Below are 14,813 nucleotides of genomic sequence, written 5' to 3'. Positions count from 1 at the left end.
GTCTAAAGGCAATGAAATTCACCTAGTTAGCTATGCAAGATGCTCCCCTTGTGTGCAGCATGAAAGCCTACATATACTGCACTGGTTGGTGCTGTTCATTGGAAAAATGCATCAATGCAGCAGCCATACTGTGCAGTTGGAGAACAACTCCCAATGCATGTATGGCGACTGAGGCAAAAGATCTATACACAATAAATAATTAAAGCAATCAAGAATAGCTTCATCTTCAGTGGTTTGGTTCATATTTATTATTGGAGGTTAAAGAAATGCAAACTTTCATATCAAATTGCTTCATCTTATGTTGGAAGTAGCAGCAGGATTTCTTTCTAAATACAGTTCTGCAGCTTCTTTATGTGAATTGATAAGATATCTCCCTCTTTGAAACCAGTTTTGTGCTGTGTGTCCTGAAAGAAGTCCTTCCACTCCCCTCTCTTTGGGAATCCACACACAAAGACAAACATTTTTTTATGCATTTGTAGCTCCAATTATGGCGCATGTCTACGCTAACTGTTACTGTAGGGTGGGTCCGTGTCAGTGCTAAGAAACAGATCATTTAGGATTACATAACACAACACATAAAGCCTCAAATTTCACTGACAGACATCATTGTCAGAATCTTAACGGTACATTCAATGCTTATGTTTTTTTTTTAACATAAGCTAACATTTACTTAATTTTGTGTAAGTCAGATCAAAGAGGACCTGATTTATTAGCGCAAACTGAGTTTTAGTGCAAAAAAAGGTAATGTTGGAATTTACAAAGAAAGCGCCGTGACAACATTGCGTGTAACAGGTGGGAACCCAGCTCTAAGCTCACACGCTACCCATTTATAAATCTGGCCCTTAATGTTTAGTCAGCTTAAAATGATTGTGAAATCAAAGGAAAACTCTTGTATTTTACAGAGGAATAGATCAGAGTTTATAGTCAGACCTGTACACATGTGGTTTCTGGGCTCACATGCAAAGCTAACGGACTCATGCTAGCTTGCAATTTACTGTTGCACAGAAATTAAATGAATTTTCTTGAAATTTCACATGTATATCCTTAATATCCAATATCTTTGCTTTTAGTCTTCACGTGGATAATTGGTCTGCACCATTCATCATCTGCTTCTTTCATTTTGCATTTCCACTTCATCCTGACCTTAAGTCCTAGTATTGAGATTAGCCTGCAGTTCACAAATCTATAGCACAGAGCATTAAAGACCAGAAGTTTGAGCCCTCAGTTGAAACCCCTTAAATGCCTCACTGAGCACTCCTCCATAAAACAGCAGCTGAGCATGCAAAATAACCGCACAGTTTCTTTATAAGTCTGCAGGACTCGGGGACAAAATGTGGGCCTGAGGAATTTACACCAGAGTTAAAGTCCCTGAATTCACTTATAGAAAAGGGAACTTTAAAGTGCAAACATCTAACGTGCTCCTGAGGAAGATTAAGACTTTAACAGTTCATTCATCAATAAATGATTTATGCAGTGACTTGGGTAATATCACAATAAAGGACTGCTGTGGTGTACAGCAGAAGAAATACAATGAAATGGTGTGAAAGTAAGGTCCACATACTGTGGAGACAGCTTTTTGATTTGTAGATAGAAACTGATGATTCTTATTTGTAGGTGAATTTTTAATGAAAACTGTAATAAAAATAAAAGCATGAATGAAAGCCATATCCTGTGTTTCCTGGTAGAGCCACTGAAACCCCGCATACTGGGTCTTTAACACAAGGAAAAGTAGAGTGCATCAGATTGGCTTACAACAGCAGATTTATGATTTTTGAGGCTGATTATGATAATTGTGACTAACTATGTTCCTGCTGATGAGATGCATGTTCATGCTTCTCATGTGAACCACTTCATCTGCAGTTTAATGAAATGAAAAACAACTGTGTGCATTCTTCCCACCCAAGATGAATAAACCGTTTTCCCATTAAATCTGTGTTTTTTGGAACAAGGGCCCAATGAAAAATTACAAAAAAATTCCAAGAGATGTTTTATTTGAAATTTGTTCAGGCATCGCATTCAAAGTTTGTTTGAGCACAATTCCCATCCATGTGTGAAAGATTGGTCGGCTCATTTTACCGATGTGGTGAAACTGTAAACTGAGCCAACAGGAGAGCGATGTGCACCAAATGAGATGGTTTAAGGATGTTCGCTTACCCAATTCTAGACAGATTACAGTTATATTTCACTGTCTGACATTTGGTCCGCCACCACTCGTTTCAAAATAAAATAATAAAAAACTGAGTCTAAACTTTGCTTTTGTTTGGGCTTTTACTGTAATGTGATAAAGCCACAATCGACCATGCTGATCGATTTGAAACCAAATGTTTTCTGCTTGAGGATTGCGCGCTCTCTCTGCAGGGATCTACCCCCGAAAAGGGCAGAAAGCCATCTGAGAGATCTCTGGGGCATAAAATCTGGCACGGCACCCACCAAACCTCACACCACCGCTCTCTCCCTGTTCTGTCTTTCATATCCAATCCATGTCAGTCCATGTTATCATAAGTGATTTTACTCCCAACCACAATGGATAGTTGAGGGTTCCTGCATTATTTTTCCTTATCAATGTGTTCTGAATTATACCGCTGTAATTTGGGTGTGAGTCTCAGCTCGTCATTAGCGCCGCACTTTTGTATTTATGCGTGCGTGTTCGGGTATTTGTTTGACCCTTTCATTTGAAGACAAATTCTTTTTCCTTCTTTCCGCAGGGGGATCAAGGCGACCAGGGACCACGGGTATGCGGTTTGCTCTGACTTCTTGTGATTAGCAGATGAATGTGACTGTGTGTGTGTGCGTCTCCCCCAGCAGAATTGTGGGCAAAAGGTTTGGGATGCATGAAATTCCTGGGATAGTGTTCTTCCAGTGTGGCCAAATACAACAAGCATTTCAGCACTGCTTATTTCCCCATCAAGAAAGGGCAGACGAACGTGCAAAATATTTTGGGAAGCATAGGGTGGTATCCTTTTCAAGATGCAGAAATTTTTTAGATTTTTTTTTACCTTGTGTCTCTAAATTAAATATGAGTACAAGCCTTTGCACACCAGCTGAAGAGCTCTGCTTAATCTCAGCAATAATCAAAAGCCAACGAGCTCAGTTGCTATAATTACTTGTGATTCACTTCAGTCTTCAAAGTGACATGGCATGTTCAGAACTATAATCATTTCCAGCTCTGCCGTTTGACATTTCTATAAAAGTGCTGCTTCTAAATGATGATAATGTGAGTGCTTTTCCGTGCTTGACAGACTCTGAAATTAATTACTCTATCTCCACTTAGCAGCTAGGGTAGCTCTCATTTTTCTCAAATAACGGTTAAAAAAAACGAGCCCTCTTTGAAAAGCAGGCTGCACAGGTTTGTTTAAAGTAGGCTGCATTAACCGAGGGTCCCACGTGCACGAGTCCACTTCTTCTGTATCATGTGGAGTCAGTAGTTTTGAATCCCGGTGACTGATTTCTTTAAGCATGGCACAGCAGGACAAGAGTTTGTCTTGTTTCAGTTTCCCAAGCGGATGTGATCCCAGTTCATATTCGATGCCCACCCAGACGTTAGTCAGCTCCCCTCAGGGCTAAAAAAGCAAGAGATTGTCTTGTGATTTGAATGACCTTTTCTGGGAAATTCGATTAGTGATAGATCTAATGTTACACATGGGCACTCTTCAAATTACAGTCAGGTTGTAGTTTTCCAGGTGGTTTTCCATTTTTGCAATATCTACAAAAACCAAAAAAAAAGAGAGAAAAGAGATGAAAAATATAGTCATATCCTCAGTTTTTGGTTCAATAAAAGACATTTCATAATAATTATAGCTGCAAGTGCCATAGTACTGAAACTCACAGGAAATGTCTTTAGTGGAACAAAATGTCCTCATTTGGATAGGATTTCTTGGTTTTGCTCCTAATTTGTAGCCTTTTAACCTCGGAAGTGGAGCCATCTGTCACTATCAGTTAAATGATTTATGTTTTGGAAACAGCAGTGTGGCCGGTGGAGTTTTCACAGGTCCTATTTGTCTTAGAGACTACATAAACAAACTGTCCATTTCATGAAAGCGTTTCATTAACTCCCGGTTATGGCAAAACTGTCCCCTAACAGGTACAAATGAACACGGTGTTGTAGTCATATGTGACGGACTGCAGGGGCATAAAAGCAGTCCAGGTCACGGCTAAATTGTATTAACTTCCCAGAGCAGCATATTGACTTTGCACATTAGATTAGTAGGTAAATGTAGTGTAGCGGTATTAGAAGGTTTTCCTTAATAAATGAAGGCATAACAGGACGAGTACTGCCTGACCTTGAGTCCATCTATCAGGCTGGAAGTGAAGCCAATTTCATGCCCAGTATTGACTGCGTGCAGGGAGTTGATTAAAGCCATATGGAGATACGTGTATACAAGAGAACATGTGAAGAGTGTCCCGTATGCACCAGTTTGGCAAATTCCCTTCAAATATAAACAGATTTAAACTTAAAATAACTTTTTTTTGGTGTGTTTTCTTGTAACATCAGGGGATCAGTTTAGAGTCTGATCCTCTGTGACCAAAGACGGTAAGAGATTCGCCATGTGTCCGAGAGAATTCCCTCACAAATGCCTACTTCCTCTGCCTGTTTCACGCATATCACAGTCAGCCATTTGTCTGCCCTGAAGGTCAAAGGTCATCTCCAAACATCAGAGGTTAACCAAGCAGCAAATAATAAATCGGCCAACTTTAACAAACAAATACACAGCCAGCTCTGGAACTCCACTTTTAAAATACAATTAACAGGAGTTAGTAGCTATGCATATCACCGAGAAAGGTGTGTGGTCCTTTTGAGAGATGGCACCAGCTACAGCTGTCAAGCAAAGGTTGAACAATTCCTGGGTTCACTGAAGGGGGGAAAAAAAATCTGAAAAATTCCCAATAAACTGCCCAAATGTGACCGATGTGCAATATTCTTCCAAAATAAAGAGGCCACGATTATATAATTTCCAGGATTTGACTTTTTAGTCATGAACAAAGAATTATTTTCAGTGTATTTGTGCATGAAATCAAAAAAGCCTTCAAATGAATTTCGCTCGAGATAAATTCGATGTATCCGATTGATGCCAAATCTGAGGCTTCAGATGAATGTGTTATTACACACTTAAATGTATTAAAGCCATCTGTGTACAGAGCTGGTAATTCACTCCATATATAGATATTCAGAAAATGCCACAGCCTGTAGTCGCTCGGGATGTTTTGTGTGTTTGGTGTGGTTGAGGAGATGCTGGATCTGGCCAGCGTCCTATAAATGAGGATGCCTGTTGGCCTCGTATACGGCTTATTGTTTACTACAGATCCCAGTCACCTCGCTGCAGGCAAATACATGGAAACAAAGCTCCTTACCAAATAACCAACATCCGTTTCGGTTTAGCAAAGCAAAACAAGGCAGTCTGCGAATGGTTAGGATTCTCTGTCAACCACCATGTCATTATCATTCTCACATATTGACATCAGCTTGGAGGCAAGAGTAAGAGTTTACCCACACCTAGCCAAGCTTCTCTGCCTTTTAACCTCCTGCACAGAAAGCCTGAATTGTGTTTTAGACATGGTTGTTGTCAGAATGGCCACCACTTTCTCTTCGTTTGTCCCGTGCTGGCGTCTGAGAATGACCGTACGGTTTAAATTCACGACTCTAGAGACATCCCAGAAAGCAGTCGCATGTGCCAGCCTGCACATGAACAACACTACATTTCATGCCTTGACTTTTTATATTCTCTATTCCCACTGATCATAATCCAGTGCTTGCTTTCCCTCTTTGTCCTCGAGACATTTGAAGTTGTAAATAACATTTGAGGTTGTAAATAACTTGAAAAATACTTGCGCTTCAATTCCAGTTATGCACAGCGTGGCTATTGTATACAGTGTAAGAGTATCCACTGCTGTGCTCGGCTGCAGGCCTGAATTAAATTAGCCTGCCTTGAAACCCATATTCTTAATGAGCCATGCTTTTTGATTTATCTTTAGAAATCCAGAGGGACGGCACAAAAGCCATGTTTGGATAGGACAGATTTTATCTTAAACTTGAATATATATAAAGATTGATCCCTTGCAGGCCATGTTTATGCTACTATGCCAGTCTTTAAGATATGTTTTCATCATTTCATTCAGGCTGGTTATTTCTGACATAGCAAACCTGCAGGATAAGAGGATAAACAAGTGAATATGCAGCGATTGTGCAACCAGTGTGTGGTCATCTTTTGGTGCCATTTTATAGTTTTATTATTAAAGAAAAACTTATTTATATCAGCACCACACTCCTTTCAGTTACCCCTTCTAAGACCGCTCAGGGTTTCACCGTTTGCACAGCAGTTTTAGTTTACAGTGATACACCAGCTCACCTTGTACAAGTTGATTTTTTAAGTAGGGCTTCCATGTCACACAATGCATAAGAAAGGCAGGCTTTCATTTTTTAACTAACAACTGCTACAATCTCAAATGAGGCATATTGATCAAGAACTGGTTAAAACTACTGACTCCAGCATGTTATTATCCAGCTGACTTAGTATGAAAAAGAGAAACATTTTTAAAAATTGGGCTTAAATACATACTTAATCTCTGCCTATATAATATCATAGCTAGGCTAGAAGTCCCCTAATATAGCAATCCTCTCTTTAGCATTTAGCTGCTTTAAACATAAAAATAATTGCTCATGGCTTCTTGACATATGAACTTTCTCATATTTCAAAACATATGTTTTCCATTTGAGTAATAGGAGATCAAAGTCTTTAAGGAAGAACAGGATCCGATGTGTGTGGCAAATGCTACATTTTGGCTAATGCTTGTTTTTTGGTAACATCTCCCAAGTGCAGTAAAGGACTTGAAATATCATAGAAACAATTGGGACATCCAACAATCTAGTTGTACAGTGTAAACTGTAAGCAACAGCTGCAACACTGCAAATTTACGTGGGTAGTTATATACATTCAGTCAAAGAATAAATAAACAATTAAAGCAAACTTAGTTTAAAGCTAGGTTTTTTAGCCAGTTAGCCAGACATGCTAACAATTCTAGTTCATGTCAGTTCATTGGTTCACCCCATGCCCTGGTGAATTTAGGTGTTAAATCAACTTTCGAGGTTGATAGCATTATAGCACTGTAACACTGATAGCATCATTTAGCTAACTAGCATTTCTGGCACCAGCTAGCAAGGGCAGCAACATTTCAGTGTCTAGTCAACTAGACGCGCGCCTGCCTAGTTTATGACACTTTGAGTGTAAAAGATGATCTGCTGCAGTTTGATAGGCATGTAATAAAATGCAATGAAATAAAAATGTGTCAGCCTATTGATATACCCATCAATGTGATTAAATTTAATGGGCTGCATTTATTTGACTGTAGCATTTGGACAACCATGTTTAGCTGACAAAATGTCAGCGTTTCTGGATTCAGATAAAAGCTCTTCTTTGCAGCTGTAAACTATTGTCATCTTTTAACAAGGAGAAAGCCCGATGTTTTCTTCTTCCCTCCAGTTTTTATGTTTGGATCACATCTGTCATGAGGTTTGTTGACAAGGGAGTTGGAAACCATTTGACTGAATTTCCATCAAACATCTTGAGTGTCTTTGTGTTCCCTGAAGCTAAACGAACAATGCCACTTCTCAATTTACCAGCCTGTTATAGCTCAAAGTGTATTGTATGAATATTATTTCAGCAAACGTATAATTGGAAGAAAACAAGAGGAAATGGTTACTTGTGCCATTGCAGCCCACACAGGATGATCCCAGTGCCATTGAACACACAGTTTTATTGAGGAAAGTAAACTTGGACTGTATCAAAGTTAGCTGTTTAAAATAAAATACCTGGTCTTGTTTAGCTTTGAATTTAAATGTCTGGTCCTCAGAAGTCTTTGTTTGACAGTTAACTTTGATGTTGGCTTTTTACGGCTCTTAAAAACTCATATATACATGTCAAAGAATTCCACATATTATATTTCAAACATTTATGAGGCTAGTTAGAAGCAGGATGCTTGTCTCCTTCCTTCTTCAACTGTTTTTGTTCACCCAGTGTTTGAATATCATGCGTGTGTTGTGCCATGTTCTGCTATTTGTCCCTTCAGGGATTGCCTGGTCTCCCTACGCTGGCTGCTTTGCACAGCAATCAGATCCTGACTGTCAAGGTTTGTCGGTGGTGCTGCTGCCTCGCTGCTCAGTCCGACCCCTCTGCAGCACACACTGGAAGTAAATTGTTGGCTGCCTTTCTCAAGGAGTGATGATGGAGTGCACGCAGGAAAAGTGCAATCTAATTAATCACAGCAGGTCAACCATTAGCCTCTTCTCAACACTTCTGCTACTAGTCTTTTCGCTCAAGAGGTTTGTTCTCCAGTCGACATGCTAGGCAGGTCAAGTGAATGCGTTGGCCTGTTACAACCTGGTAATATGCAGGTGACTAAACAGGCAACATCCTGAACACAGAGATGGTTTGGCTTGTGTCCATTGATGCTAAAATGAATTGAAGGAACTCCCAGAGGAATACTCAGTGATGAAGCAAAGTGGCATTTTTTTTCTTAAAGCTCAAGTTCATGGTTCACCACAAATCCTCCGATCCTCTAGCACGGCCTTGGGGATTGTTTCACTGCCAAATACCAATGGACACAAGCAGAATCAGACATGTGCTGGAAAAAGATTAGAAATGAACCTCAACTCAAAGGTTTGACCTCGCTGGTTTCAGTGTGCGCAGCTCTCAGGGTCTGACATAGCAGCAGGCACGACGATGATGATGACGGCACTTTCACAGTGGAGGAGTGATTCCCATTTTTCCAGGGGACTGCGAACTCGCTGTGGCGCGCTCGCACCCCAGAGGTGATAATTATGGGCCCTGGCTCCAAAAAATAAGCCCAGACTTCCTCAGCAAACCACCTCGGTGCTGGAAAAGTGTGGATTTCTCCCACCACCCCATCTGTGAAGGTGCTGGACCGGAGTTCATGAACACAGGCCTTTCTAACAGAATCTGTTTCTTTTTGCATTTGCCTTCCTCCTCCTCCTTCTTCTTCCTCCTCTGGGACTTCATCCTTCTTCAACCTTCTCTCACCTCTGACCTACGACCTCTTGACCTCACACACCTGCTCAGATGGTCTTCCCTAAGATCAATCATGGCTTTCTTTCCGCTGACCAGCAGCTCATAAAGCGACGGCTCATTAAGGTAGTGGGTGTGTCCTCACTCTCTCTGTCCACCGTGCCAAGTCTCACCAAATCACTTCTCTTTGGCCACTTTGCATGCAAGCCTTCAGACAGATCTGTCATAAGCACTCACGCTCCTTCTGTTATTGTTAAAGGAAAATATGGAAACTTCATTTTAAAAAAAGCTTTTATTAAGGTAAAATGAATTACTGTCCTGGAACCACTCAAAGGTTTTTCCCTGCAACTTAGGTTGCAGAATATTTTCATAGAATTTCTTATAATGCAGTATCATAATGGACCACACATTTTCAGTATATTTCCCCTGATTATTGTAGCTCTATACTTGTCAACTTCAAATGGGACTTCTTTGTTTTTTTGGAGTCGTTACCTAAAGCACCGTCCTTACTCAACTCATTATGGCCCTGTAGGATTGCATGCATTTTAAAGGATTAATATTTCAGCTACAAATCATTACGTTGCAGCTCCTCCTAACTTAAGTTGTATGCTAGCTCCAAAAAGCTCATTCGTCATGTTATAAATGGAGGCAGCCCATCGCCACCCACAAGAACATTCCACGACTCTCTCTTAATTATCATTTCACTGTAGTGGCTCCAGTCTCAGCAGTCCAAAAATAACACACCATAATGATTCTTTAATGTGTTATTTCGCCACACAGGGAGATCAGGGGCAAGCAGGGCCACCCGGGCCCCCGGGGCCACCGGGCCCTCCTGGACCGAGGGGGCCTCCAGGAGACACTGGCAAGGATGGGCCCAGAGGTGTGCCTGGTCTACCGGTGAGTACTGATTGTTGCTTGGCATCTGAGAACGTTTGATACTAGTTTTTTTTTCTACTCTATGTATCATTAAAATTTGTTTGGATCAGCAAAATTCTGTCAGCGTATCCTGTAATAAATACTCTGTCATTTCCAGTAAGTTTTAAACAAGTTCAGCTCTGTTTGTGCTTCTATTCAGTATGATTTTGACTTGTTGCTGGGAGGGTTTATTCCAACGAAAACCTTTCTAATAAATACTAGACAAGCTACATTACAATTCATCGCCCTCACGTCTATATAACTAAACATGAATAGGCTCCCAGGAGAAGGTTTTACTGTATAGATTTACATTCACGTGGTTGTTTTTCATTACCACGTAACATTTTCCATGTTCTTAAGCCTGTCATTGGCATCACGCTAATTTATGTGAACTTTGCCTGTGAGAGAAAGAAGAAACAGAAAAGGCCTGTCAATTATGTTGAGCTATAAAACCTTCTGAGGGATCCAGATCTTTATTGTCTTGGCAGAGATCACAGTAGGAGTGCGAAAATATTAAGTGTTGTTTATCTGGTTCTTTCCAAGTTTTTAAGATGATTTGCAATTCTTCCAGTGGCAGTAGTTGTTGCGTTTCCCAAGAAATTGGTTTTCTTTTGCAAGGCCGCTTTATTGCTCTTGTGATTTAGGTCTCCTTTCATGAATAGCTCAGGAGGAGCGTCGCAAAAATTGTCCCGCAAAGACGTACCAATCAAATATGTACAAACATCGCTTTGGCATGTTCCTACAGTTCTCTGCTACACCACGAACTGTTGGAACATCGGTGCGATAGACATGAACCAAAAGTCGAAACAAGAACAAGGTTTCTGGAAACATACAGTGCAGGGTGCAGGTGGCACAGCTGGATAAGTGCCTCTCAGCCTACTTGGTGTATGGGCACAATGGCAAGCTCCTCTTTCAGCCTGGCTGCTATGCACCATATATTGGCTATTTGATACTATAATAGAAGGAATTTGAACATAATATGGAGAAAAGCAGCATTTTAAACGCAAGACTTGTTTTAGGTAAGATTATAACACGCTCTGCTTCCATTAACGATTTTATGTTTCTTACAGGGTGATCCAGGACAGCCTGGGGAAACGGGACCCCTGGTGAGTCCAAACTTTGTTTCGAACATCCCCTTCTGTGGCTGCCCTGACACGCTAATTAACAACGTAGCCTTGCAGAATTGTTTAACAAAATGTAGGCGATACGAGTCCAGGGTTTTTCTGGGTAGTTTGACATTTTGAGAAATGGACATATTAAGACTTAGATGAAAAGAATGATCGCTTGCGTGACTTTTCATAAATATGAAATTATTGCTAGCAGTCACTTAGCTTAGCGTGAAGATTGCAAATGGAGCAGGACTGCCAGATCTGGCCTCTCCAAATGTGAGGAAATTGGCCTGAAAAATGCTTTAATGCTCACTAATTGACATGTTATAGACATTCTGAGTTAAATGCATGCAGAAGTCGGAGTGTACAGGGGAGTCCTGTGTGTATATTTCCTTCCTGGAATTATCTAAATGGATGGAGACTCTTTTCTCTGGTTTTCCAGTTAAGCCAGACCCCAAGTTGAATTAGTGTCTTATTTATGATATTATGTGCAGAACTGTCAATGCCAAGGTAATTTTCCAAAGGTTCTCAAGCTTTGGACTGTATTTTATGTATTTATTTAATTATAAACTTAAGTTTTCATTTTATGTTTTTTTATCCGTTGTACTCAAAAGGCTGGAAAAGCCTTTTTTTGTGTCAATTTCTACTGAAAACATCAAAACTATGAAAAAAAAAAGAAGAAATTATGTAGCAAGTTTGGTTTAATCAGAGCCAAATATGTTTCATATGTAGGACTTCTCAAAGCGGGCTCTGTTGTTCTAATGGCACCATTTGACTGGCAGTGTATATATTTTTCGTGAGATATTTGTGAGATGGTTCATCGATATGACAGCGAATGACACGTTTTATGCTAACTTGTTAAGAAAAAGTTTGTTTTCCCTCACAAACCCTTTGTACCGCATGGACGAGTCGCTGCTCCAGTTGATGGCAACTGGATACCACTTGCGGTGTTCAGCAAATAAAGCACTTGATTAAAGTTTCCTCATAAAAGCTACAACGAATAGGTCAAACCAAATTCCAGGGAGAGCAAGGATGGAAAACGTGATACAAAAAACACTCGATGTCACATCAGTGGATGCGGGGAGTGAAGGGAAGTGAAGCTGACAGAAGAGGTATTATCAAGTGCTTTCATCTCTGACTCCAGCTCCCCTTGACCTTTTCCCCTGTGGAAAAATTTGGTGGGCTGGGGAGAAATGGACAGAGGAAATAATTGAGGCTAGAGCGAAAAAGACGCATTGGGTAAAGGATCCAAAGGTGCTAATCAATCTTAGACGACTTAATGGGCGATCCTCTAAAGTAAAGTTCCCTCCCTCTTTCTGCTTTTTAAGTTACTGTTGCTTTTGTTGGCTTCGTGTTTTATCCCACTTTGGGCGGGTAGCTGTGTAAGCAGCAATGTTCGGTTTGAAAATCCACTCTGTGATGAATTTACACTTTGCGATGGATGTTCCCAGGTGCGCTCACATAAGCCTAGTGTTTGCACAACCTCCGATGACCAATGAACAGAGACTCTCAACCCGTCTGAACGTGAATTAAGGACTGCTTACTGTAACTGCTGAAATGAAGCATCCTCTTTCACAAGTATATACACAGCGTGACACTAATGTACTTTTAACAAGGAGTAAAGTCATCGCCCTATAAAGCAGCGTGAGATGAGCATGTCCCAGCAGTTGTAAAAACATGTGACAGCACAGTTACTGCGTTTGCGGCCTGTGATTTCATGCAACGACAGAATGTTTGCTGCTCCCTGGTAAAAAAGAGCAAAGATAAGATACTGGATTAAAGAGAAGAGTTTCTGTAGCTGATAAACCTCTGGAGAAGAAATAAAAAGACATTTTCCCATCTAAGAGAAGAAAAAAAAAATCCCGCCAGTCCCCGCCCTTGGTTGGCCTGTGCAAATCAATATGAATTAGATGCATAAGCAACAAGTCTCCACTTTGTGCAGCCAGCTGAAAGAATAATCTGTGATTGGCACATCTTGATCTCCACAAGTGAGCCGGAGGCAGGGATTCTGAGGTCACCGCTCGACCGACTTTTGCTTCTTTTGCAGCGCTCTCGGCGCTAGCGCCCACTTGACACAGCTCGGAGTTTTTTTTTTAATGTAGATGCTATTGTTAAAGGGGCAAAAGTAGATTCCAGAGTTTTCCAGCAGCCTTCCAGGACATGTGGTGCTGGTTAGAAGGATTAAGCTCTTGTGGAGAAACAAGGAGGAGGTGGGGGGGGGAGGTGGAAAGAAGAAGAACAAGAAGAAGAAGAAAAGGAAATATTTTCAGGACTAAGTTCAAAATCATCAGCGCCACGAGGTCTCTCTGTGGTAAATTAAGGGGGTCTTCAGCTCTCCAAAGGTGGCTTGCAGCCCCACACTCAGCATTCATCTGGAGCTCAGCTTGTTCAGAACAAAAACTCCAAATATGTTCCATCCAAAGCTGAGAGAAGCCTCTTCCATCTGCTTTTTGGTGTAATTTCCAATTATGCAGCAGACTTTCACTGATCCCCTTTTGCATCCTATTCATTCCAAAGCTACCCACAATGCACCAGTAGCTCACCTTGGACAATCAATGAAAAAAAACTCCACAGGCATGAATGTAGGGACACATTCGCGCCTCAAAAGCCTGTTCAATGAAGACATACCTCTGATATTTTATTGACCTTGACTGAGTTTTCCTTTGCTGTAAAGCCAAACATGAGGAGCAAAGATGTGAGCGAATAGCTTATGACATGGTCGGGGAAATCAAACAATGTTGTGGGAAATGTGGACAAAACCATTTTAGTGGAACAAATCTGTTTGTTCTTAAAGGCAAATTCCTATTTTTACAGCCTTGGGTCTTATTATGTTGTTAAAACAAAGCACACCTACACTCAGGGGTTTTGTCTGGCATGCGGTTTCGTCCCACGGTGCGAAGTCATGTACGTGAGGTTAATTACAGATTCTAAATTGGCCATAGGTGAGGATGTGAATGGCTGTTTGTCTCTCCCTGTTAGCCCTGTGATGTACTGGCAACTTCTCCATGTGTACCCTGCCTCTCGCCCAGTGGCAGCTGGGGATAGGCCCCACCCTGTATGGTTAAGTAGTTAAGGAAATGGATGGATGGATTGATAAATGAGCCCGCAGACAGGACCATAGCCAGAATGTTTAAAATGCTGAGGTCACTGGATCACATTTACCTGCGGGGACTACAGCTGGAATGTAGCTAGTAACAAAATCCATTACAAAGCCTCTCTTTTCTTCTCTTTGACCCGACTACCACGTAAAGCATATAACTTTAAATCAAAGTGCAGATGTTTCATGAAAATAACGGACATTTTAATCAAATCCTGTGAATCTTCTGTAAGCTACACGTGTGGCTTACAAAACTCATCCATACTGCAAGGCGTGTAATTGTTGTGGAGATATTACAGATCAGAGCCAGCATGAAAATGTGACATCTGTAATATATGTATATAATCTAAAATCACCTGAATGTCAGTGAGCATCTGCCCACTCCAAGTATACTGTGGGGTAAGACGTGGCCCTGAAGTTACGAGCTACTTTTGACATGAGTGCACCAAATGTGGCCCAAATGTCACAGCACATCTGACATCTGGCCCCTCTATTGTGTCCGCCTGTGGCTGAGCTGAAGCAGCCATTCTCACCATGAATCAACATTGTCAGTACAGGCCAAAAGAGACCTATACACAACTGTTAATACGGGCCATGTTTGGGCAATACATCCAGTGTTATCTGAGCCTAGATCCTCTAAATAGACAAAGAAGTGGCCTTCACATCCCCACTGAT

General features: G+C 41.0%; 1 protein-coding gene across 1 annotated transcript in view; it reads left to right on the top strand.

The window, feature by feature from the left end:
- col25a1 (collagen type XXV alpha 1 chain) overlaps positions 1–14,813 on the top strand; it is a 161,220-nt gene that overhangs the window by 108,642 nt on the left and 37,765 nt on the right. The window contains exons 6-9 of the mRNA XM_085400267.1: positions 2,706–2,732; positions 8,062–8,121; positions 9,798–9,914; positions 11,003–11,038. Coding sequence (XP_085256393.1) covers positions 2,706–2,732; positions 8,062–8,121; positions 9,798–9,914; positions 11,003–11,038 — 240 coding nt within the window. The remainder of the gene's footprint in view (positions 1–2,705; positions 2,733–8,061; positions 8,122–9,797; positions 9,915–11,002; positions 11,039–14,813) is intronic.

The sequence above is a fragment of the Rhamphochromis longiceps genome, linkage group LG3 (genome assembly GCF_057381845.1).
Source record: "Rhamphochromis longiceps isolate RC_006_pf linkage group LG3, R_longiceps_female_GT1.1, whole genome shotgun sequence".
In the NCBI taxonomy this organism is placed as follows: domain Eukaryota; kingdom Metazoa; phylum Chordata; class Actinopteri; order Cichliformes; family Cichlidae; genus Rhamphochromis; species Rhamphochromis longiceps.
This window is presented reverse-complemented; position numbering and strand designations above follow the sequence as displayed.